Source organism: Harmonia axyridis, chromosome 1, assembly GCF_914767665.1.
Source record: "Harmonia axyridis chromosome 1, icHarAxyr1.1, whole genome shotgun sequence".
Taxonomy (NCBI): domain Eukaryota; kingdom Metazoa; phylum Arthropoda; class Insecta; order Coleoptera; family Coccinellidae; genus Harmonia; species Harmonia axyridis.
In genome coordinates, this window is record NC_059501.1 from 57,096,138 (window position 1) to 57,118,619 (window position 22,482).

At 34.6% G+C, this 22,482-nt stretch overlaps 1 protein-coding gene across 2 annotated transcripts in view; it reads right to left on the minus strand.

Moving 5' to 3' along the window:
- The window catches only part of LOC123679245 (pregnancy zone protein-like), a 44,127-nt gene that overhangs the window by 7,898 nt on the left and 13,747 nt on the right, over nucleotides 1-22,482 (minus strand). For both annotated transcript variants that reach the window (XM_045616732.1, XM_045616741.1), the window contains exons 5-18: nucleotides 19,940-20,173; nucleotides 17,518-17,946; nucleotides 16,306-16,497; nucleotides 15,976-16,248; nucleotides 9,504-9,738; nucleotides 6,779-6,888; nucleotides 6,669-6,726; nucleotides 6,577-6,603; nucleotides 6,389-6,491; nucleotides 3,522-3,744; nucleotides 3,254-3,459; nucleotides 2,835-2,917; nucleotides 2,633-2,748; nucleotides 1,441-1,591 (exon numbers count right to left, since the gene is read on the minus strand). In XM_045616732.1, coding sequence (XP_045472688.1) covers nucleotides 1,441-1,591; nucleotides 2,633-2,748; nucleotides 2,835-2,917; nucleotides 3,254-3,459; nucleotides 3,522-3,744; nucleotides 6,389-6,491; nucleotides 6,577-6,603; nucleotides 6,669-6,726; nucleotides 6,779-6,888; nucleotides 9,504-9,738; nucleotides 15,976-16,248; nucleotides 16,306-16,497; nucleotides 17,518-17,946; nucleotides 19,940-20,173 — 2,440 coding nt within the window. The remainder of the gene's footprint in view (nucleotides 1-1,440; nucleotides 1,592-2,632; nucleotides 2,749-2,834; nucleotides 2,918-3,253; nucleotides 3,460-3,521; nucleotides 3,745-6,388; nucleotides 6,492-6,576; nucleotides 6,604-6,668; nucleotides 6,727-6,778; nucleotides 6,889-9,503; nucleotides 9,739-15,975; nucleotides 16,249-16,305; nucleotides 16,498-17,517; nucleotides 17,947-19,939; nucleotides 20,174-22,482) is intronic.

Below are 22,482 nucleotides of genomic sequence, written 5' to 3' on the forward strand. Positions count from 1 at the left end.
TCGTGATCTTGAAGACCTTAATGTTTCAAGGCCTTATAAAGGCTCTTATACATGCCTATCTTTTTTTTTTATACCTGTAACATTTCTGGAAATGAACCAGATACATCAGAATAATTATGTTTCTTCAAATTGTGATACTGTGAATCGGAAAGAAACTTGCTTAAAATTAAAAGTTTATCAGGTGTAGTAAACGACATCCATTATTTTTGCATTGCATTATTTTGCATTATATATGCACCGTTTTGTTCGAAATTTGTTGCGTTGAATGTAATATCATTATGCCTCTCTCATAAAAGCCCTGGTTTTTCACCAGCAAAATTGCTCGCCATGATCAGGAACATATGGTAATCACTTTTGACGCAAGGCCCGGACTAAAATATCTGGAGCACTGATGAAACGGTCGAACACATATTATTCAACTGTGGTAACTTAACTGGGTTAAAGTTAACACACCTTGGAAATCCAACACCTACTATTCCTAAGGTGAGAGGGACCCCTCCTACCCTCGCGACATTTTTGTCTGCATTTCTGAGGATCTGAGTCTATCCAGAACGATGCGGATGAACAATGGGCAACTGGGCCTCAGTTCGGCTGAATGAGCGCCGCACTAAGAAGAAGAAAAAGGAAAATGTGGATGTATAAGAACCATTCAACCAAGCTCCCGGAGCTTCTGGCTAGTCACTATCGGCCACTATGACCTGGCGTTGTCCTGATGGAATACAATTCCCTCCTATTGGCCAAAACTTGTCGATTCTGGGCGGTCCAATTGTCGACAGTACAGTTCCAAATTAACAGTTCTGCTATATGGAAGCAGCTCATAGTAGCTAATATCCCGCCAATCACACCAAACACACAGCAAAACCTTCCTGGCCATCAACACTAGCGTGGCCCCCGTTTCGTCCGTTTCCGCCAGCTCACCGCGTTTCGACCAGGGCCGTTTTCACTTGACGTTGTCGTATGTGATCCACTTTTCATCACCAGTCACAAATCGCTTCAAAAATTGGTCGATTTTTTGTTGTTATCCAGCAGCGATTCGCAGATGGAAATTCAGCCTATGAGGTTTTTTGCGTTAACTCGTGTGGTACCCATATATCGAGTTTCTTCTTGAGACCAGCCTTATGGAAATGGTTCCAAACGTTTTTTTTTACATTTTCGGCCGCCTGGTTTGCATTTTCGCCTTTATCCAAGGATAACTGTAAAATATAGCGTATTTTCTCTTTTCTAGTGGTCATCTTCGACGCGCGCTCAAAATAAACTGAGTCAACTAATCACAATACTGTAAAAAAGAATTTTTAGCAGAAATCTCATATTTCTAACGCCATAAAGTGGATGTCTGATCATGTGATCAGACTTATACAACGCGAGATACAGATAACTAAAGCCATCTATTGAAAAAATAATGGAATTATTCTTTGTCGAATCTTATTTTTTGAAACTCACCAATTTTCATATTTTTAACTGCTTTCTGTCGAACTGGTATATCAAGCTTGTTGATCGATTTCAAATATTTCACTATGTACAGATTTGGTGCCATGGTGGCCATTACTTGTTCACCACATCCGTTTGGCATTTGGAGTAGATCTTCCATATTCTGAAATTTTGTTGAAAATAACAATCATTTGAATTTTTTCCAAATTCCGGGAGACAATAACGATTATTAAAGCAAGAATTTGAAAAAAAACATATAATCGAAAGATCCCTTGTGTAATACCATAGCAAAAGGGTTGGTACTAGCATTGTGGACAAGTAAATTCTCGGTGAGAACAACAACTCGAAAGGTATATTAACAAAAATGCTTCTCATCGAATAGTAAACACAACACTGCTTTATTAGATTTACATAGATGATACACTTGTTAAAACATATGTCTTTTATATTTACATCCATTGTAACACTGGTATGTCCATACTTGATTACTTGATCTCAAGATTCTTTTGTTACACGTCACATTAAGATCACTTTTGATTGCATAATTTAGTAGAAATTGCCTTATTGTTATCCTTTTGCTTATATGTTGTAGTATTTGAAATATAAAGATGTGCAGTAGCAGTAAGATCTCCCTTCGTAAAATTTGTTAATTAATAATGGAATCTTCAATCTTGTTAATTCAATGGTAGAATCTGGTATTATTCCGAGGTTCTTCATAAAATTAATTAAAAATAATCTTGAAATGGTTTCTAGCTTGCTTAGCTTTATATTACCATTTGGAATGAATGTTATTGTACTTGGGTTGGATAGGTAGGTATTTATCAAGCTTTCCTAGTGCTCATACTATCGTCTCGAGATTAAGTATTTTTTGTTTGTCTACGTTGAAACTCATAGTGACGGTAACTTGCAGGAGTTTAAAACAAGATATTCCTTCTGAAGCACACCTGATGCGTAACACCCAGTCAACATTCTTACATAACAGCAAAAAAGCCTCATGATCTTATCTACGAATGACCGAATACTTTTTTCATTTTTTAGTCAATTTGTGGGTAATTCAATTAGATTAATCTATGAAACGGAATAGAATATCATATTGTAGACTACGAGCAGGGAATGTAAGTTTTTGTTTTCAATCTGAGAGTTGATATTATTATCATTATTATTATGTGGATTTTGTTAGCATACTGAGTGAATTGATTATTACCTCCAATGATTGTCCAATTAAATCTGCATTCAAAGATAACTTCGCTTTGGCTGTATTTGGCACAATATTACCAGGAACTTCAATCTTCCATGAAACATTGGATGTAGTGTACACATCTTCAATCAAAATAAATTATTAAAAACATCAATGAAAAGTTAAAACTTATTGATCGATAGTTTACAGCTATATGTTTTTCAAATACCTGAATTACATAGTAATGCCGATTTTGTCACTTCAACTGGATATCCCTCAGGTTCAATGATCAAATTCCTGACTACAACATCTCTGGAAACGAATACAATATCCTAGATGAAATTATTGAAAAGTTTTTTTGTTAAAATAATTTTTTTGAAATTTTATTAAATTTTAACATGAATCTTAATTCACTAATATTCATTCAGAAAAAATTACATCAAGTCTAGATGGCTACACAGATATATACATTTTTATAATATGTATAACTCAACCAAGAACATCCTGACATACTGAGTGGTCTCACAGAGACCTTGCAAAGTTGGGGTAGATTACATTAATAATGGAGCTTTCAATCGAGTACAAGTATACTGGACCTTCCTATAGTGAGCCATAATCTGAAAAGTTCTAGAAAACTTAAACAATTACCTAGTATTTACTATGGTTTCTGGTCCACATTGGCCAGGAAAAAGAGCGTCTACTTCAGCGATCACCGTGATTGTCGCTTCCCCTACTTCATTTCCTGATAAAGGAAACACGTGAGTTAGCGTGTCGCTCGGCAAAATGCAATAGGAGGCGCTGTTTTGGGTACTCAACAACTTTAATCCGTTAGAGGTGCCGAAAGTGATTTTCATCTGAAATAGAAATAAAAATTCACAATTTCGATCGAATGAAGAAATAGAAAATGTTTTCTCACTGGAAGGCTATAGGTCATGTAATTGAAGAGTAATATTCTCAAATGTAAAATTTCACCCCGCTTAATCGAATAGGGCGTTAATATGTTCACGAAAAACGGCTGAAAACTGGATATTTTTATGGGTGGACTCATACCCACTCCCTCACTTGGTGATACACATAGAACAGTAGTTTGCCAGTTCGTTATAGAGTGTGGAATTTCCGCTGGTACTTGCTTATAACTCCTGAAACAGAAACGAAGGTGAAAAAAACTGAAATCTTCTCATTTCTTCCACGTATTTACTCATTTGTTATCGTTTTTAAAATCAAAACGCTTCAAAATGGCAAAATCCGCAGTATGACGAAATGTATACGAACTTAAGAGAAGGAATGATATCTGTTATTTTTATTTATTCCTAATGTTATTCACAACAAAATTTTTTGACAAGAAGAGAAGAAATTTAATACCAATGATTACTAGTAACAGTTGAATTTGGATATTAATACAGAAGGTGGAAATTACATAGAACTTCAACAAGAGCTGTGGCAAAGAAAATAATATATCCAAAACATTCTTTTATGATTTTGTGCTATTCCTAAGCTGCGTCTAGCTAATGCACATTTCGAGGAAGTCAATATCGATAATTTCAATTGCTGTCTTAAGTTCTTCAATGTCCTAGCGAAAAATTTGTAAACCTTAGTTTCGCAATAGCTCCACAGAAAAAAGGCACAGAAGCTCAAATCAAGATTAGAAAATTCAAGTATCGAGGGGGTATTGCACCAATCTACTTTTCACTTTAGTCAAATTTTGAAAGTAAAAAATATTGCTGTTATACAACAATGGATATATGTTGAGTAATGCTAAGGTCTGTTGCACCAAACTACTTTGTTTATTATTTCTTGAAATAATTGCAAATTGCATGGGTGCAAGTTAAGGTCAGAGTATGATATTGACCTCGCAGTTCTTTTCAAATTGTAAGAATTCCTGAATAGTGCTTGGTAACCTGCTCAATTGGATACTTGAGCGATGTTCTCAAAGTCGAGGATCCCGGTTGCTTGAGATCAAAAACTGATGATCTGATCTTTTGATCCTGAAAGTGTGATAGCTCTAAATGACCCGTCCTGTAGTGAAGATGTTGCTGGACTTGGAAATTAATTTATACAAAACTTTAACGGTGAACTGTCGAGACAAGCATTTTAACAGACAGTACGGTAATAGAAGTATAGGGCGTCCCAAATACGATGTTCTCTGAAAGCACCTCGAGAACTATAGTACTTAGAGAACACATCTCCAGAACCTCCAATCTCTTTTTTCGAAATAATAAGATATCAGAAACCAGATTATAGATATCTTGATACGTTCTCGAGTAACAGAGCGTTTCTGAAAAATTACGGTTTCGAAAATATATCTTGGTTTCTATTCAAGATATTCGAAAAATTCTAAAACGTTTTTTTTATGAAACGGATGACAACGAATATGCGGCTAAAAAACTGCTTCAAAAAATATAGGGTGTTCCATTCAAAATCCACCAACTCTCCCCTATTTGTCTAAAACGGTAATTAATTTCTATATGATCTGTTACGAGTATCATATAAGGCATAAAAATTATTGAAAAAATCGATATAGCGAAATATTTGAAAAAGTCATTTTTCAGAAACTCCCTGTAACCCAGGAACGTATCAAGATATCTATGATCTGTTTACTGATATCATGTTCTTTCACTAATACGGCCTCACTATAGGTATTTGAGAGCATTCTATGAGACTCAGCCTCATATTGAAGTAGAAAATTAAAACTTCCCGTAACTGACGAGAAGCTGAGATGTTTAATCGAGAATAATTTTATGATGGAGACAGAAATCAACTAATATTTCGATGGCCTTATGTTTACAAATACTTATTGTATGGCATCTATACGTTCTATTAATCTTAGCACTTACCGCTACAGCCATCTATTGCAAACGGCGGAAGCAACGTTGTACATCAATATTTCGAAAAAGGAGATGGGGGTCTTTGTAAATTGAAGTCTTATAGTTCTCGAGATGCTTTCAGTTTGCATCGAATTTGGGACAATCTATACAAAATTAGGTACTATTGGAACACAGAGATATGGACGCTGTGATAGTATCATTTTATGCACATCTACTGTCGTTCAGCCAATTCAATCAAAATTCGAATCGAAATTAATCCAAAAGTAGTTACCAATAATTTTGCAGTTGAAAGAGATGCTCTAAAACTTTCTGCATGAAAAATCAGCCCATGTTGTTTGAAATCAATTTTTATTCAATTCACTTTTACTTCAGTAGGTAATCTTCATCGAATTAGTAATTCAAAAATGATATGGGGTAATGCTTCTGATACATCCGATATAAGTATTTATTGTACAGAAATCGGCAATACGTATTATGAATAACATGAAATACAGAAATTCCTGCCGCGGTGTTTTTCGGAGGAATGGAATACTAACATTAACGGGGCTATACGTGAAAAAGTGCCTACTCTTCTTCCGGCAGCAAAGTTCTTATTTCGAAAAATTCAGAAATACTAATAGTACAAGGAAAATGATTCCCTTTCATTTTCCCCAACACTATTTTACTTTGACTGAGAAGAATGTCAAATATATGTGCCTGAAATTGTATAACTCTTTACCAAGAAAGATTCAACAAATCAATAATTTCAAAAATTTTAAAAGAGAAATATCAAACTTTCTAATTGAAACTGAACCTTATAATGTTCAAGAATATTTAGATCACTGTAAGTGTAAAGGATTAGTATAGCTGATTTATATTAACTTGTATTCTATTTTTTGTTATTCTGACATGTTCTTCTTCATGTATTGTACATTGATTTGGAAATAAATTATTTGATTTGATTTGAAAATATACTCACCGAACACCAGCAAGTTCCCATAACCAGGTTTCGGGAAAATAAGATCTCACAGAAACTTCCTGACCTTCACTATGTAGATTATAATGATCAGTCTGAAACGGAGCTAAAATGGACTTAATGTTTTAAAAAAATAACTAGGCATTTTCAATGATTCATTGATTTATTCAATTCATGAAATATATGGTTACCTGGACTGTATGATGAAACCTTGGGACCTGCAATCAGAAAGATGAATATGAATTGATATTTCAACCCACTTTATACATTTCTAAATTCTCACCTGTATAGCATGGTTTAGTCACTACTCTGAGATTGGTTATGACTACTGTACCAAATTTCTAGAAATGAAGGTTCTTTCATTCAAAATTCTAAATATTTGATAATACTCACTGTGAATGTGTCGTATGCATCAAAATCTTCTGAAAAGGAGTAAACATATCGTTTCCTTCGGGTCTTTCCCATGTCTGCATCAGACGTTGGATCAGTATAAAAGGACGGTACTAAAAAATTAAATTTCTTAGCAAAACACAGAATTTTGATCAATTGGGTGTTCTATCAACTCAAAAAACATTCACCTCACGTATACTACAGTAACTATTTTGATGATCAATCTTAAGGAATTTGCACCTAGGTTCCCTTCAGAGTTAGAATTAAATTATATATAATATTCATATTTCAATAAGGAAGAATATTAAAAGCTACTAACGATACGAGTATGTGAGGAAAAATCAAGGTTTAAAAGTCTTCTACATGTGAAAAAAACTAAATGCAAGTAGATATTAGTACAAGCAGAATATATAAATTGCTACTTTAGTGACTCTTATTTAAAAACTACATGTGAAAATAAATCGCAGGGTGTCGCAAATTCGATGCTCATTGAAAGCATCTCGAGAACTATTAGAGAAAAAATGTTCAAGGACCCCAAGTTTTTTTTTTCGAAATAATCAGATACTGAAAAGCAGATCTCAGATATCTTCATTCGTTCTCAAATTACAGGACATTTCTAAAAATATGACGGTTTCAAATATCTCGCTATATCTTGGTTTCTGTTCGAGATATTCAAATATTCATTTTTCATATGCGTCATTTTACTCGAGAACGAATCGAGATATCTATTATATGCTTTCTGATATCTTATTTTTTCGAAAAAAGAGCACGGAGGTTATAGCGCTAGTGATATAAGTCCAACCATTCTACGGCAAAATCATCACTGACTGCCAAACTGATGATTCCATCAGTGATTCCAGGACGAATCACCGCGAACCTCCAAAAGAGGGGCACTTTCGAAATAGGCTGAGAAGGCCACGGCAAAATGGAAAAAACTGTGACCACACTGCACAGCGTTGTAGAGACTCAACGATACTGCTCCTAGCTTGTGGATCGGACACCAGCGACTATCATATGCAGCTCATAGCATAATTCACAGCACGCCACATATTGCAGCTTCGCATCCTAGTGTGCACATCTCTCGGAAGATCAGAACCGTTTGGGATATAAGCCCAAGCCCAATCATTTTAATGCAAAGTCACCATGCGCTGCTATGTAGATGCAACGTGTATTTGGCAGGGATCACCGAGTTCCAAACTGATGATTCCGTCAGTGCTCCCGGGAGGAAACACCGTAATTCTCTGAGAGAAGACGCACCTTCGAAATTGGCTAAGAACGCCGCACCAAACAACCAATAATACTCAATTTTAAGTGAGTGCATGTATATTAACTGACAAAGAAACTGCAACACCAAAAGGAGCTTTTTAAATTTTGATTTTTTTTTGTAAAACATAGATGGTATAGCAAGGAGTAAGTGATTGAATTTGAAGAAAAAAATCGTGAAAAACAATTTTTGTTACTTAAATTTTGTAGTCGTTTTTTGCAAGTTTTTTATATTTTACAACAAACAAACTGTTCGAGGAGATCCAAAGTCAATGTTTAGTTGTTGTTCAAATGTCTAGAGCATGTTTACGCGGAATATATCGCCAACAAACTAATTTGAAAGAGGTCGAATTACTGGTCTACGGGAGGCGGGGTTGTCATTTCGAGAAATCGCTACCCGTAGGAACAGAAATCCAACTACTCTTATGAGATGTTGTCGAGCGTGGTTTGATTATGACCAAAATCGAAGAAGAGTAGGCACCGGACGTCGAAGGGCATAAATGAAGTTCAAGATCGACGTCTAAGACTTATGGCCATTAGAGACCGATTTGCGACAATTCGATCTTTGGCTGAGGAGTGGTTAGGAGAACAAGGCCATCCTGTAACTGTTCGAACGGTTTACCACCGGATAAGGTCTTTTGGACTGCAGTATTATCGACCCCATCTTGTGTCACCCCTGACGGTTGAGCATCACCGGCAACGATTACAGTAGTGTCCCGAATTTCTGATCTGGTGACTTTGTAATAGGCCTTTCATGATCTCCATTGGTTCACAATTTGCGAAGCCAATGGCCTAAGAATTAAGAATGGAATCTTGGTTTGGGACCGTTCTTATTACACACCCTGTACCTCTAGCTCTTCGTGTACGGCCTTCCTGTTTCACACCTGACTAAAAACCATCATCGTATTTATAGTTCTGCTGGTACTTCGTAGTAGCTTTTTATCTAGACGATAAGCCAAATATCGCTTTTTATATAACTCGCTAAGCTGTTCAAAATATTCTCGTCTCCTCACTCATCCTAAATGAACAAAAGGCAGCTCCTCACACATATTGTACGATGATTAAATTTTAATTGTGGCTACAAAACACAAGTATGGCTCACTGACTTATTGAGCATAGAATATTTCGTCACAAGGTCTATTTTTCGAATTTTGAAAGGAGAATGGTCTCAAAGGATAAGGTTCGGTACACATATATGATTGATCGGCATCAGTCGAAATGTAACCTGAAGAAACCACATTAAACTTTAAAAATTTTTTTTTGGTAATTACTAAGTTTTATTTTATCACAGCTAATAAATGTGTGTTCAATAGTCTTACACTCTTAACTAAATCATTTGGAAGGTTTGTAAGAACTTGTGTATATTATAGATAATACTAGTAGGTATACTAACAACACATATGAAGAATACTTAAATATTCACTTTAGTCTAATGATGTAGCATGTTCTCTCAATATATACTGACCTTGAATATTCTTCCTATGCTGTGTAATGCAGGACTTCCTGTTCGACGTCGGAGGTGGTGGTTCTTGATAAAGGTTTCTCAAAAGGGAATGAGCGTTCAAATTATCGGAAGAGCCCATGAATTCTACTGAAGCATCTACTGCTGAGATGGCACAGAATGAAGGAGTCGTTGTTTTTATATTCAACATTGTTTTTCCTCCAGGATAGACCTTAGAATCTGACCAGAAGGCTTCAACCTGGTAATTTTGAATGGCAAGTGTTATGTATTGAACGAGCGTGTGATAATGATAGGTATTGTCTTATTGAGTCTAAGCAATTGCTCAGACGCACAGTGGGGCAAGATACCTACCCAGAAAGTTGGCAAAAAATAAAAATCAGTATCGAGGATTTTTTTTGTATAGAATACGTAGTAAACCATCCTACGGATTATATAATACCCTTATTTATCCCACAGAACCTTTAATGACTTGTACGTTGGCTATGATTGTCACTGTATCAAAATATTTTGATAAGCTGTCAACTTTACTTCATTGTTTGCTCAACTTTTGGATAGTTAGTTTGTTATTATTTCGTAATAATTCTAGAAAAACAAATATGGAGGCTTCAACCTCAGGTAAGTGACGATAATTGCACTATTTGAATGTGATAATATTTTTAAATATAGTTGGTCAATAAGGCAATAATTGAAATTTTTGCATGTCACGTATATATTTTGGATTTTTTGTTATAGAGCTCCACCAGATACCGCTTTCATTTTATATTCAATCGAAAGCTTGAGGAGTTCTCTTTCAAATACACTTGTCCTTGTTTACCTTTTGTAACCTTTTAACTCAATAGGACATTAATTTTATGAGTAGTTTTGATACATAATGGTAATGCAACGTAACCCGCCCCGGTGTTCATACAACTAGCTTGTTTATATTTATTTGTTCAATTCATTTGTATGTTGAGAAAGCTGAATGGAATAAAAAATCAAGTCTTATATACTAATAATAATAATAATCATTAGCAGCCCAAAATGTGGCCCGAAAAATATTTTAATTTAAGAAAGGTCTCGATCCATGATTTAAAATATGTTTTCAATTGAAGTAACTGAGTGAAGTCTACACAGTTCGAAGAACTAATAAGTGTCATTTCCTTTCTTTTATAGATCTTCCAACCACTGGTCTTGATCTTGTAAAAATAATGAGGAGATGTGGGAGTAGAATTCTACACCAGTTTCAATATTTAGCAACGGAATTACCTCAATTATTAAGTAATGAAAACAATAGAAAAACATTCACATTATTTAAATCCAAATACAAATCCCGATGGATCAAGGCTTCCCGTACATATGATGTTTTAATCGCGAGAAACAAGAAATGGCTAGAGACAAATTACTTTTTCCATCCAAAAGTCCATCTTCGAGGTAGGCCAGAAGAGGATTTTGAATCTAGTTCTGAAAGATCAAAAAGCCAAGTATTGCGAGAGTCTACATCGGGAACTGTACTGAGCTTTTCCGCGCAAATGAATTCAAGATCTGAAGCTTCACAAGTGATAAAAGAAATCACAACAACTACCCCAACAAGAGCAGCAAAATATAAGGCTGCATACCAAAAATCAATAAGCTTCAAGTCAGAATGTGCTGTCAGGAAAAGATGCTCTTGCCGTTTTAATTAGTGGAAAATTGTCGCGGCACCAATATGACGTAGTGAGGACAAGTGCTCCGAATAGATTCCCATCTTACAAGATAGTACAAGGTGCAAAAAGAAATTGTTACCCTGAAAATTTCCAAGCGACAGAAACATCAGTAGAAGTGCCTTTACAAGACCAGTACTGGACCACACTGTTCGAAGATTACTGCAAAGTATCAGGGAAGTCGTTGCTACTCATGTTGCAGACTCGGAGTTAGATCAACTTTGTTTGTTAACAAAATGGGGTTTTGATGGTTCATCAGGACATAGTTCCTACAAGCAAGCCTTCCATGGTTCTGAAGCCAGCGATTCTGCTGTATTCATAACATGTATGGTTCCAGTCCGGTTGATATGTTAAAAAAAGTTGATATGGCAAAATCAAAAAATGTTCAATAACATTGAAGACATGATTAGTATAAGTGTAAACACTGAGAACTAGGAAATTGGATTTTCAGTATTGCATGGATGGATTCGCATGTTTGAGTGTCTGCTTCACATTGCGTACAAATTGCCAATAAAAAAATGACAGGCTCGAGGAAAAGAAAAAGATATAGTTGCTGAAAATAAAGCCAGAATTCAGAAAGAGTTTAAAGGTCGCTGTGGTCTAATTGTCGATACTCCTAAGCCTGGTTTTGGGAACACTAATGATGGCAATACGGCAAGGAGATTCTTTCAAAATGCGGAATTGTCAGCAGATATAACAAAAATTGACCTGGTGTTAATAAAAAAAAATCATATCGTAATGATAGCTGTCGCAAGTGGTTTTGAAATTGATGTTGATAAATTTCGATCCTATGCTCATGAAACGGCTAAATATTTCATCTCTTTGTATCCTTCATACAATATGTCACCAACCATGCATAAATATTCAATACATGGACCTGAAATCATATCTTCTGCACTTTTACCTATTGGACAGTTGAGTGAGTAAGCTCAGGAAGCACGGAATAAGGATTTCAAAAGATACAGAGAACATAATTCCAGAAAGTGTAGTAGATCCAAAAGTAATTAGGATATCTTTAACTTATTTTTGATCAGTAGCGATCCAGTAATTACAAGCAAAAGGAAAATAAAAAAAAGGAAACAAGAAAAAATTCCAAGGGAAGCTTTGCAATTGTTGAAAGTTTCATCTCCATTTGATTCATCATCAGAAGAAAAAGAGGAAGAAGAAGATATTTAAAATGATACCGATTCTGATTTCTAAATAATCAAAATATGTATCGAAGTTGTTTTTTTGTTTTTCATTGGAGATAATTATTCATTAAAATTCTTAATTTTTTAGTAGCCCCGAATTCTTTTCTGTCGGAATGCGAACCCCTACCCGTGTTTTTTTTACACTTTAATTTTTAATGGGCTTTGTACCTTATAAATGAATAAATAAATCATTTCTTAAGTTAGAAACAATTTTTTGATTTTTTGCCAACATTCTGGGTATCTTGCCCCACTATGAGACGGAATGAAAATTGTTAGGTTATGACAACCATCAAGAGTCGAAAACTTGAATACATACATCTTATGAGAGGAGAAAAGTAAACATTGCTGAGAAACATCATTCAGGGAAAAAGATAAAAGCAAAACGAAGTGTCCTGGTTAATAAACCTATGCGAGTGGTTCAACTGCAGTTTTGCGAATTATTCAGAAACACAAAAATTTAAAATTGTCAGTATGACCCATTCAGAACCGGATCCTGAAGAAGAAGATAGATTAGGTCTAAATTCATAATGATCAAGTTTAATGTCCTACAAACCTGGGTGAATATAATTACGGTTAAGTCTAATGATAAAACTTTTAATATTATTGATAACAATAGGAAAAATTCTTTTTTGGTGAATTGGATTTCAGAGCTGATTTCTACCATATTTGGGACGCATAATCTTCTCATGCAATCCGTTTTTCTCTAACAGCTCTACTTTTTTAAATACATCAACTTATCTACCAATGTGGGTTTCATTCGGTATATTCATTTATGAGAGTTCTAAACATATTTATATCTTCATTAATGCATCAGGTAGAAGAGAGTGGGGCAAGTGAGCCATACGGGGCAAGTGCGTCTTTCGCAATATATTTCTTGACCGGCAATATATCCAGCAAAAATGAATACAGTTCATGAGTGATACAATTACCTCACAGTATCAATGAAAAACTTTATGAAAAATAGTGTAACTTAAGTAAATGTGGAGATTTATCGGGATACAACTTTTGTCTTGTTATATTCCAGGTGAATTAAACAAGGATTTTTCCTAATTTATAGGGAAATTCTAAATATTTCATAGAATACATCATATAACATCAAACTCATGTTATTAGGCTTGATATTTAGAACGTTGTCAAACATAAGCGTACTTTGCAAAACATTAATTTCACTTCTTATGACACATTGGGGCAAGTGAGTCTCGAGTACTAAAATAATCACAAATTCGTCCTATAAAGACCAACTCAAAGAAAAATCAAAAACAGCGAGAACCAAAGCAATCATAAGGACTTTGAGAATGCTGGACCAAGTTCTTTGAATAAGAAAGAGGAAAAGAGAATAAACTCTGAGGACAAAAAAAAAATTCCGGAAAACCACCAACAATATCAGATGAAGAAAAAAACACAATATAACGAAACAAATTGATACAATTTTCATGAAGAATGAATAATGTGTATTAATATAGCGCGTAGCGCCTCGATGAACGAAGAGTAGAATTGTTAATTTTGTGTGTTGGTGTATTGAATAAGTATCAAAAGTTGTGTCTCAATCAACAAACATTGTTTCATTCGCATTTTTGAGCAAGTTATACCTCGTTAAACCTTGAGTTGTCCCACCCTCCCCTATGGTTTTATTATCAGTCTGCAATTGAGAAAATTCATGTAAATCTAAAAATAATGGAACCATTACCTATCAGGTACCTGAACTGACCCTTTCAATTCCCTAACTCGGGTAAGTAAGAGAAAAAAATCATACTTCTTCCGTTTCATATAAATTTGGGCTTAATGAAGTTATTTGTAAAGGCTTTTGATAAGAATGGGTCATGTTTTGCATATACTCATATAAAAATGCATTATTGAGCACAGAAAAACTCAAAGCAGGGATATTTGACGGCCAACAAATAAGATAATTAATTAAGGATCCTGCCTTTATAAATTCAATGAATGAAGTTGAACGAGAAGCTTGAACATCATTTGTTGCAGTTATAGAAAATTTTCTAGGCAAACATAAAACTCAAAACTATGTTGAAAGGGTTAACAAGATGCTTAATAGTTTAAAATACTAAGGGTGCAATATGAGTATTAAAATACACTATTTACACAGCCACTTGGACCGTTTCCCAGAAAATTTAGGAGACATGAGTGATGAACAAGGTAATATATTTCACCAAGATATTAAAAGTATGGAGTACCGCTACCAAGGGAGATGGGACATGCACATGATGGCAGATTACTGGCTGGAGTTTAAAAAGGGACTGTTTAAGAAAACATTCAAGAATGTCACGGAAAAGAAGCTTTCGAAGTGTTGAGTGACTATTTGATTTATCCAGTGTTTTTTTTTTTGTTTGTAAGTACGACATAATATTGTATTTTGTATAACTAAAATGAAAATTCCGTATCGTAAATTTTGTTAACAACACTTTTGGATTTGAGTTAAAATGATGTAACTTATATTTCTCTAAAATTGTATATTTTAAAAGTTTGAGCTTCTAGGTAAAAATGAATCCGTTATTTGAATTCAGGACATCTAATGGACTAGTTTTCATTTTATTTGTTAAGGATTAATTCTAAAAATTTACCTATAAGTAAAATGAAACAAAAATGTGGAAGAATCATTGAAATATCTCTAGAAATGAAAAAGTTATGGGACTTTGAAGTTGCGCTTGGAAGAATAATTTCATAATACGCAGCGTCTAGTGTGTGACGTCACGCCACTTACACGAGGCGACTGGTATTCGCAGAGTGCTTACGAATTCATTGATGTACAATCACTTGTGCCGTTCGTGTCGTGTTTTGTTCGTTACACGATGGCTGAAATAAAAAAAAATCCTACAAATATTGTATTGTGCCTTAAAAACCCCAATAAATTGTTTTTTCATGTACCAAATGACATTAATCAAAGGAAGAAGTCGTGCAAATTAATGAGGCGTGACTTAATTGGATCTAAAACTACTTCATATGTGTGTGAAGATCATTTTGATGTAAGTACCTATCAGTACTAGCTGTCTATTTCTGATAATAAAAATACTAAGGTGTAAGTTGGTTTGAAATAAATTATTGAGTAAAAATAACTTTGTCCTTTCACGAAGCCCTATTCCATTATGGTGATAAAAACAAAACTCGAGTTAAAACTACACTGTACAACTACAAACGGCGCGAGAGCCTTGGCGCGGCTAAGTATTGAAACGTAATTCATGGTGTAGCGATCACAGGCAAGTGGCGTGACGTCACAGACGAGTCGGAGACCAAAGACGTTCCGCGCTAAAATACGTAAATTTAAATAATCTATTTCTCATTCATTTATTGATGGATTTTCAAAATGTTTTCACTGATTTATCAGTTTTGCTCTATATTTTAATTCTATCGTGTCAAATATAGTATTATAAACATCACTAAACTAGTCCATTGATATAGAATCAGCTCAAAAAACCTCGACACCAAAACAGCTGTTCCCCTGAGTTGAATAACCTTGTATAGACGACGGATTTGAAATAGAAAATTTTAATCTTATTTAGTCAACAAATATTGTCGATGTTTTTTTATTCAATATGATCAATAGCACTATTCAAAAAAAAGTAAATTTGTTAAAAATAAAAATATTCCACATACCTTATTCCGAAAGCACGGTCCCCTATCGATTTCTCTAGTAGCGGATATCGTTTCTCCATTGCTTGCAATATAGAACAATAAAATCTGATATTTTCCAATAATCCTACTATCCAAATTGAATCTTAGTACGAATTTATCAATGGTTGAACCCTCTGTGTTGTACTTATGGGGTGTACCTATAATATTTTTCAACTCGTTTTTATAGTTCAGCGTTTTAGGTTGAATTTTTTTATTGATTTTGTTAACTGAATATAGTACTCCTTTGCTCTTTATCTGAAAAATTGTATCCAAATGTAGCTAATTCGTAGAAATAATTGCGAAAATACTTACGATAGAATAAAAAGTAACATTTTCCGATTCTCTTAGTTTGTCAGTAGTATATATAACCAGTATTTGTTGAATTGGTCTACATATTTTATTCATAACAATATTTGGCCTCAACAGAATGTAATCATTGAGAGAGGAATATATTCTCACAACGAGCAAACTATCCCCAATCAACGTATGATTCAAAGACCTGGCCTGAAAATAATTTATTTACTTTTGAGCGCTCATTTCGAAATTGACAGTTAAGCTGCTGTAATATTGAGGAGAAGATGAATATGCTTGACAATGGGTGAAATCATATAACATACATACTGATTTTTCTCATTTATTTATAATAATCGACTGGCTGCACCAGTTCGAATAAATTCGAACTAATTATGTCATTCAGCACCACAAAAATTCGAAATAATTCGCATTGGTGCGGCTAGTCGAATACGCTATAAGTTACCGCTGTTTGGCAATAGATGACTCCAGACAAGTGTAAGTGCTGGTCGATTTTGACATATCCAAAACGTCATTAAACAAGCATAAATATATGGTAAACAGACTGTTCATACTTCTTTATGTATGTTAGCAATTCATAATTTAATATTAAGCCCATGTAATACTGAGACCATAGAATCCTGAAGCCATAATTGTTAGAATCAATCACGCGCATAAGTCTCTATATATGATCAAACCCAATCTACAGGGTTGGTACCAAGATACTGTCGCTCTAACACACGCTTTCGATATGTCCCTCACTGGTTTCACTTTGACTTGTATAGTTAGTTTTACTATGTTTGTTATAATAAACTCTGCATCCTGGTTGATGGTGATGGGTATCATTTCTAACATTAGAAAATTTAGATAATTTAACATGTATAATTTTGGTTGTGTGAATATTTCTGATTTTATACCAAATAATCCTCATTTGCTGGAATTGTTGATTTTCTTCTTTTATTGAAGAAATCGCCGGCTGCAGCGCATCTAGAGCTCCAAAAGTTCAGAGATGCTGCTTTGAGTGAAATAACGCGCCTTGATTGATTCTGATTGATCACCATCTTTGAAGCGATGGTGATACTTTAAATGATTGATTTGTAAACATTTGTCATAATAAAGTTGCATTTTCATCAAAGAAACAGCAGGAGCTAAGTTGCGCACCTTATATTTTTGAGTTATTGTAACGAAATTTTAAAAAATTTCATTAATATTTGTAATCCTAAAATTACTTACAGTTATCGTCATATGAACCACAGAACTCTTCAAAGGCAATATACTAAAATATGTACTATTATCACTGTCCAGAGTGAAATTTCTACATTTTTCGTTGTTCAAATAGTTCCAACTCTTCTTGATAGCAACATTGTAGCAAATCTCAACAACATGATTTCTAAGATCCGTGTGAACATTGCTGTATTGAACTTTACCATGATATGGCAATCCTGGCTGAAATACATTCTCGGAAACGATCTTCATATTATATTCTTTCAAATCTATAGGGATTTTAACGTTATCTATGACTATTTTATCGCTACCATATTCTATCACAGTAGCAGTAATAGAAAGTAATAATTTTGGATCGTACATTGGGTATTTCCTCTTAATATCCATTAGATTCAACTGGCTATTCCGAAGTTTGAATTTGGCACACCCATTGGTCATCTGCAAGCAGGAAATTATAGCTATATATGGGTATTTGAGCAATATGCTACAGATGAATCACTCTATTTCTATTAAGTCGGTGTCCATAAGTCGACGGTCAGTTATCTTAGATTTTAGTGCCACAACAGTACAAAGTAGCAATAGTAGGCCAAAACGGAGTCTAATGCTAAAGATGTCTGAAAATACTACAACTTTTCCAATTATAGTTCAGAAAATCAAAGCTCAATTTCAGAAAAGTGAACATGTATTCCAGAATAGGAAAGTATAATTCGGAAAAAAAATGGGATTTCAGAATAGTTCCATAAAAACGAAATTTAATATTAAATGATATTGAAATTCATATTAGGAAGTTGTAATTCAGAAAAACACAGATATAATTCAGAATAATAAATTGGATTTCAGAAATAGCAAATAATATTTCAGAAAAGGAAAATTGTATTTCTATTCTATTTGTGGTTATTATTATCAATTCAATTTCAGATAATGTAATGTGTAAATGTAATTCAGAGCAGCACCAAATATGAGGTACCAGTCCAACCATAGGTAGTATTCAGATATGGGTACCAGTACAGTAATATAATAAACCACAGTGGCGACACAAGTGGTCTCGTTTTTGATTGACTGCTGGTTTCTGAACCTAAATATTGCGGCTTTTTGATTACATTTTCTGTTTACCTGATTTTTTGAATTTATTCGAAATGTAAAGCCCATTTTATTAATGTACTGTAATAGGTATACTTCAGTTGAATACATTTTTCCTATATACAAATCAATCAAGCTCAATAATTTTTATTTTTATTTTGTCAGTTCAGTTCAGTCAATGGTATTCTTAAGCTTTATGGTTAAGCCCCGCCCCATTCGCCATTTTTAGGCTCAATTTGAACGTATTGTCGCCACTGTGTTTTATTAACTCATTGTAGCTACCGGGACATTGTGGTATTGAAGGAAACTAAAAGCCAATGAACTTGCGAAACAATCATGATGGTTAGCACCTTTTGGTCCTGGGCCTTTTTGTGGACTTGGAAAAGATCAATATAGGCAGCAGTCCAACAATGAGAGTGTGACAATAAAATAACCCTTTTGAAGAACACTCGACTGGTCTTGATCAGGATAGGAAATTTATGGTGCTTTAACCGACCTATACCAGGAAGCTCTTGAAGTTACCATGAGCTGAGCTTCGGGTAATGGTAGAGCTGCTGACAGGACACTGTCGGTGCAGATACCTTTTGTACCGCATGGGTAAGTCAGCAGATGAGATTTGCAGGCTCATGAAAAGGAGGTAGAAGCACATAGTGTGCAAATGTCAAGGGTTGACTAGCCTAAGAACCACTCATCTGGGAAAGTCAGTCCTGGATACTCACAAAGTAACATCCAAGACTCCTAAGGATGTAGTCGGCTTCGTTAACAGTATTGACGGCCTCCTTGGGTTTGTATGAATAGGAAGGGTTCAAGAACAAAAGATCAAATTGGTCGCAGTTCCCGACAGGCTAACAGATCCGCAACGATCCTGATTCAGTAATAATTGTATATGTATATGGCTAATCATTTTTATTAATTCTGAAGTACATTCTGAATTACATTTCCTATTTCTGAATTGCAAATTATATTTTCTGAAATCAAATTTCCCTTTTCTGAATTACATATTGCTAATCTGAAATACAAATTACCGTTTCTGAATTTCAAATTCCCTATTCTATTCCCAATTACAATTTCCATCTTCTGAAATTCAATTTGCTTTTCTGAATTACATTTTACGCTTTCTGAATTACAATTGGAAAAGGTGTAGAATGTCCACTAATTTTATTTTGTTTAAAGTTAGTCCATGAAAAATGTATGAAAGGTGATTCACGTCAGTCTTTTCAACAACTTTTTCCGTCAGGGGAAAATCTTCAAGCAGACGACTTTCAATATCAGTATTCAAAAATATGGTGACCATGAATTTAAGCTTCATCACAAATTATGAGAATGTTTATGTTATGTATATCAAAATTACCTGATGAATTTCATAAAGGGGTTTCATGTTTCCACCAGTATCAGTCACTTTGACAAACGCTTTACCCTTGACTTCCTGGTCGAAGTTGTACTTGGAACAAACTTTCAATTCCAAATACCTGCTGGCATAGTATATAACCTTCGGGTGAGAAATGTCGATGTTGAATCTGGGAAGTACATATTTGTTTACTTCAAAATGTTTCGTTTTTCCGTTAGCTTCCACCCTCCATTTTCCCTGTAAATTTTGTTCGAAAACTAATTACATCGTATTTTATTAGGAAATATTTAAATTAATTTTAATAATTAATAATAATTATAATATAATAATTTAATAATAATTATAACCTTACCCATAATTCGTTAAAAAGCATCGTAGAAGCAGCTATGTTAAGCTCAAATCTTTTCCGGGAGTCGAAAATAGTCTAGAATCTTTTTAATCGTTTTTGAATGGTTGAAAACGTAAGTGGCCAGCGGAAGCAAATAAAATCTTCCACCATATTTTAACCGCTTATGAATTCACTATTTCGATAAAGTCGGCTCAATATTAGTTTTTTTTTTTAATTTTTAGCGTTTCGCCTTATGAAAATTATGTACAGGGTGGCAAATTTCGATGTTTTAGCACTACATCTTCTAAATCAGAGGAGATAGACAAAATCTGATTCCCCATTCCCGTTATCTTCTTCTGGGGAACTAACAAGAGTACTACTCATGTTTGGCCACCTTCTTTTGTTTTCGAGTTATTCGCAAAAATTGGGAAAATGGCGATATCGAAAAAAATGTACATCTCCGCTAATACCCACTGATGATAGAGCTCTGAAATTAAATAGCTATTATTACAACTAGGGAAATATGAATAGTATATTTCCCGAGGTTGTCAAAGTTACATCCCGAGGGCGGAGCCCGAGGGATGTATAGACAACCGAGGGAAATGTATTCATATTTCCCGTGGTGTAATCAATAGTTTTTTTCTGATTGAAACAATCTGATAAGGAAAAATTATTATTAGATTGTATATTTTTGTAATAATTAAATTTTTAACGTTGCTATGGGCCATGTTTCTGAGAATCTTGGTTGACTGGTTTCATTTTGACGTCTTGTCAAAAATAAAATTAATGAAAAAATGTCGAACTACGTCGAAACTCAAGCGGCAAAGGCCCGTGAATCTTTGGTTCCAGCCAAATCTCAAGCTGCCTACAGTAAAGAGTACGAATGCTTTCAGGAGTGGAAAAGAAAAAAATTGGTGGACGGTGTGAGCGATAGTATTTTGTTAGCATATTTCCAAGATTTGGTATGTTGCTCTGATTCTTGTTATTCTTGATGTATGATTAATTCATTCGATCCCCAGTCCCAGAAATATTCTCCAAACACGTTATGGCCGAAACTATCGATGTTAAGATCAATGCTACATTTGAAGGAAAAAACTGATGTCAAATTATTCGATGAAGTCGAAGCATTTGTTAAGAACAAAAATAAAGGATACGTTCCTAAAAAATCATCAGTGTTGTCCCGGGAGCAGCTCAAGACATTCTTGAGTGAAGCTCCTAATGACGTTTTTTTGATGTATAAGGTAAAAGTTTCATTTTGATTTCCTCTGTTGATAAGATTTTTACATTCATAATTTTGAAGGTTGTTTTAATAATGGAAATCTTTGGCGCCTGCAGAACACGAGAGTTGGTGAATATGCTATCTTCAGATATCGAAGATCGTGGTTCGGTAATCATAATCAAAGTCTCAAAGACTAAGAATGATATAAACAGAATATTCACTATAATTGATGAAGAAGATCTGGGTGCTGCTCGTTTGGTGAGGGAGTATTCAGCGTTGCGCCCGCAAGGCGTTCTTAGGTTCTTCGTAGCTTATAGGAATAAGAAGTGTACTCTTCAGCCTGTCGGCAAAAATACCTTCGGAAAAATTCCGAGTAAGGTTGCTGAATGGTTGGGTTTAGATAATCCGAAAACCTATACAGGTCATTGTGGAAGACGAACATCCGCGACATTGGTTGCCGATGCGGGAGCCTCAATGACAACACTCAAGAGACATGGTGGTTGGAAAAGTTCGTCTGTTGCAGAAGGCTATCTGGCGGACAGTATGCTGCACAAAAATAAGGTAGCGAAGATGATAGCAGGTGTGGAGGGTGAGCCATCTGCAGCATCACAATCTTTGAAGACCGTTTTGGGAGAATCGTCCGAGACTGCTGCTGCAAGGAATGTTCTCAAGAAAACTGTAGTCTCGTCGTCGAATAATTATGAACAAGATATTTCTTCTTCCTTTGTATCTGGTGGAAATACTTTTAGTGGAAATTTCAACAATTGCAGTTTCCATTTTGTTACTAAATAAAGAAATAGTTTCATATTTCCCTTGGGAAATATGAGTGTGTTATGACACATGGTAACTAAGGCGATATAGCTCAATATTGGTTCGATCAGAAAAAAACATTATACAGGCACTTTTTGACATAGAATCCATTGGCGTGCTCGTCTTTTTAACATAGTTGTAAATTAAACGAAGCTATAGCCCAAAGTTATGTTTTTTCAAATGGGAACA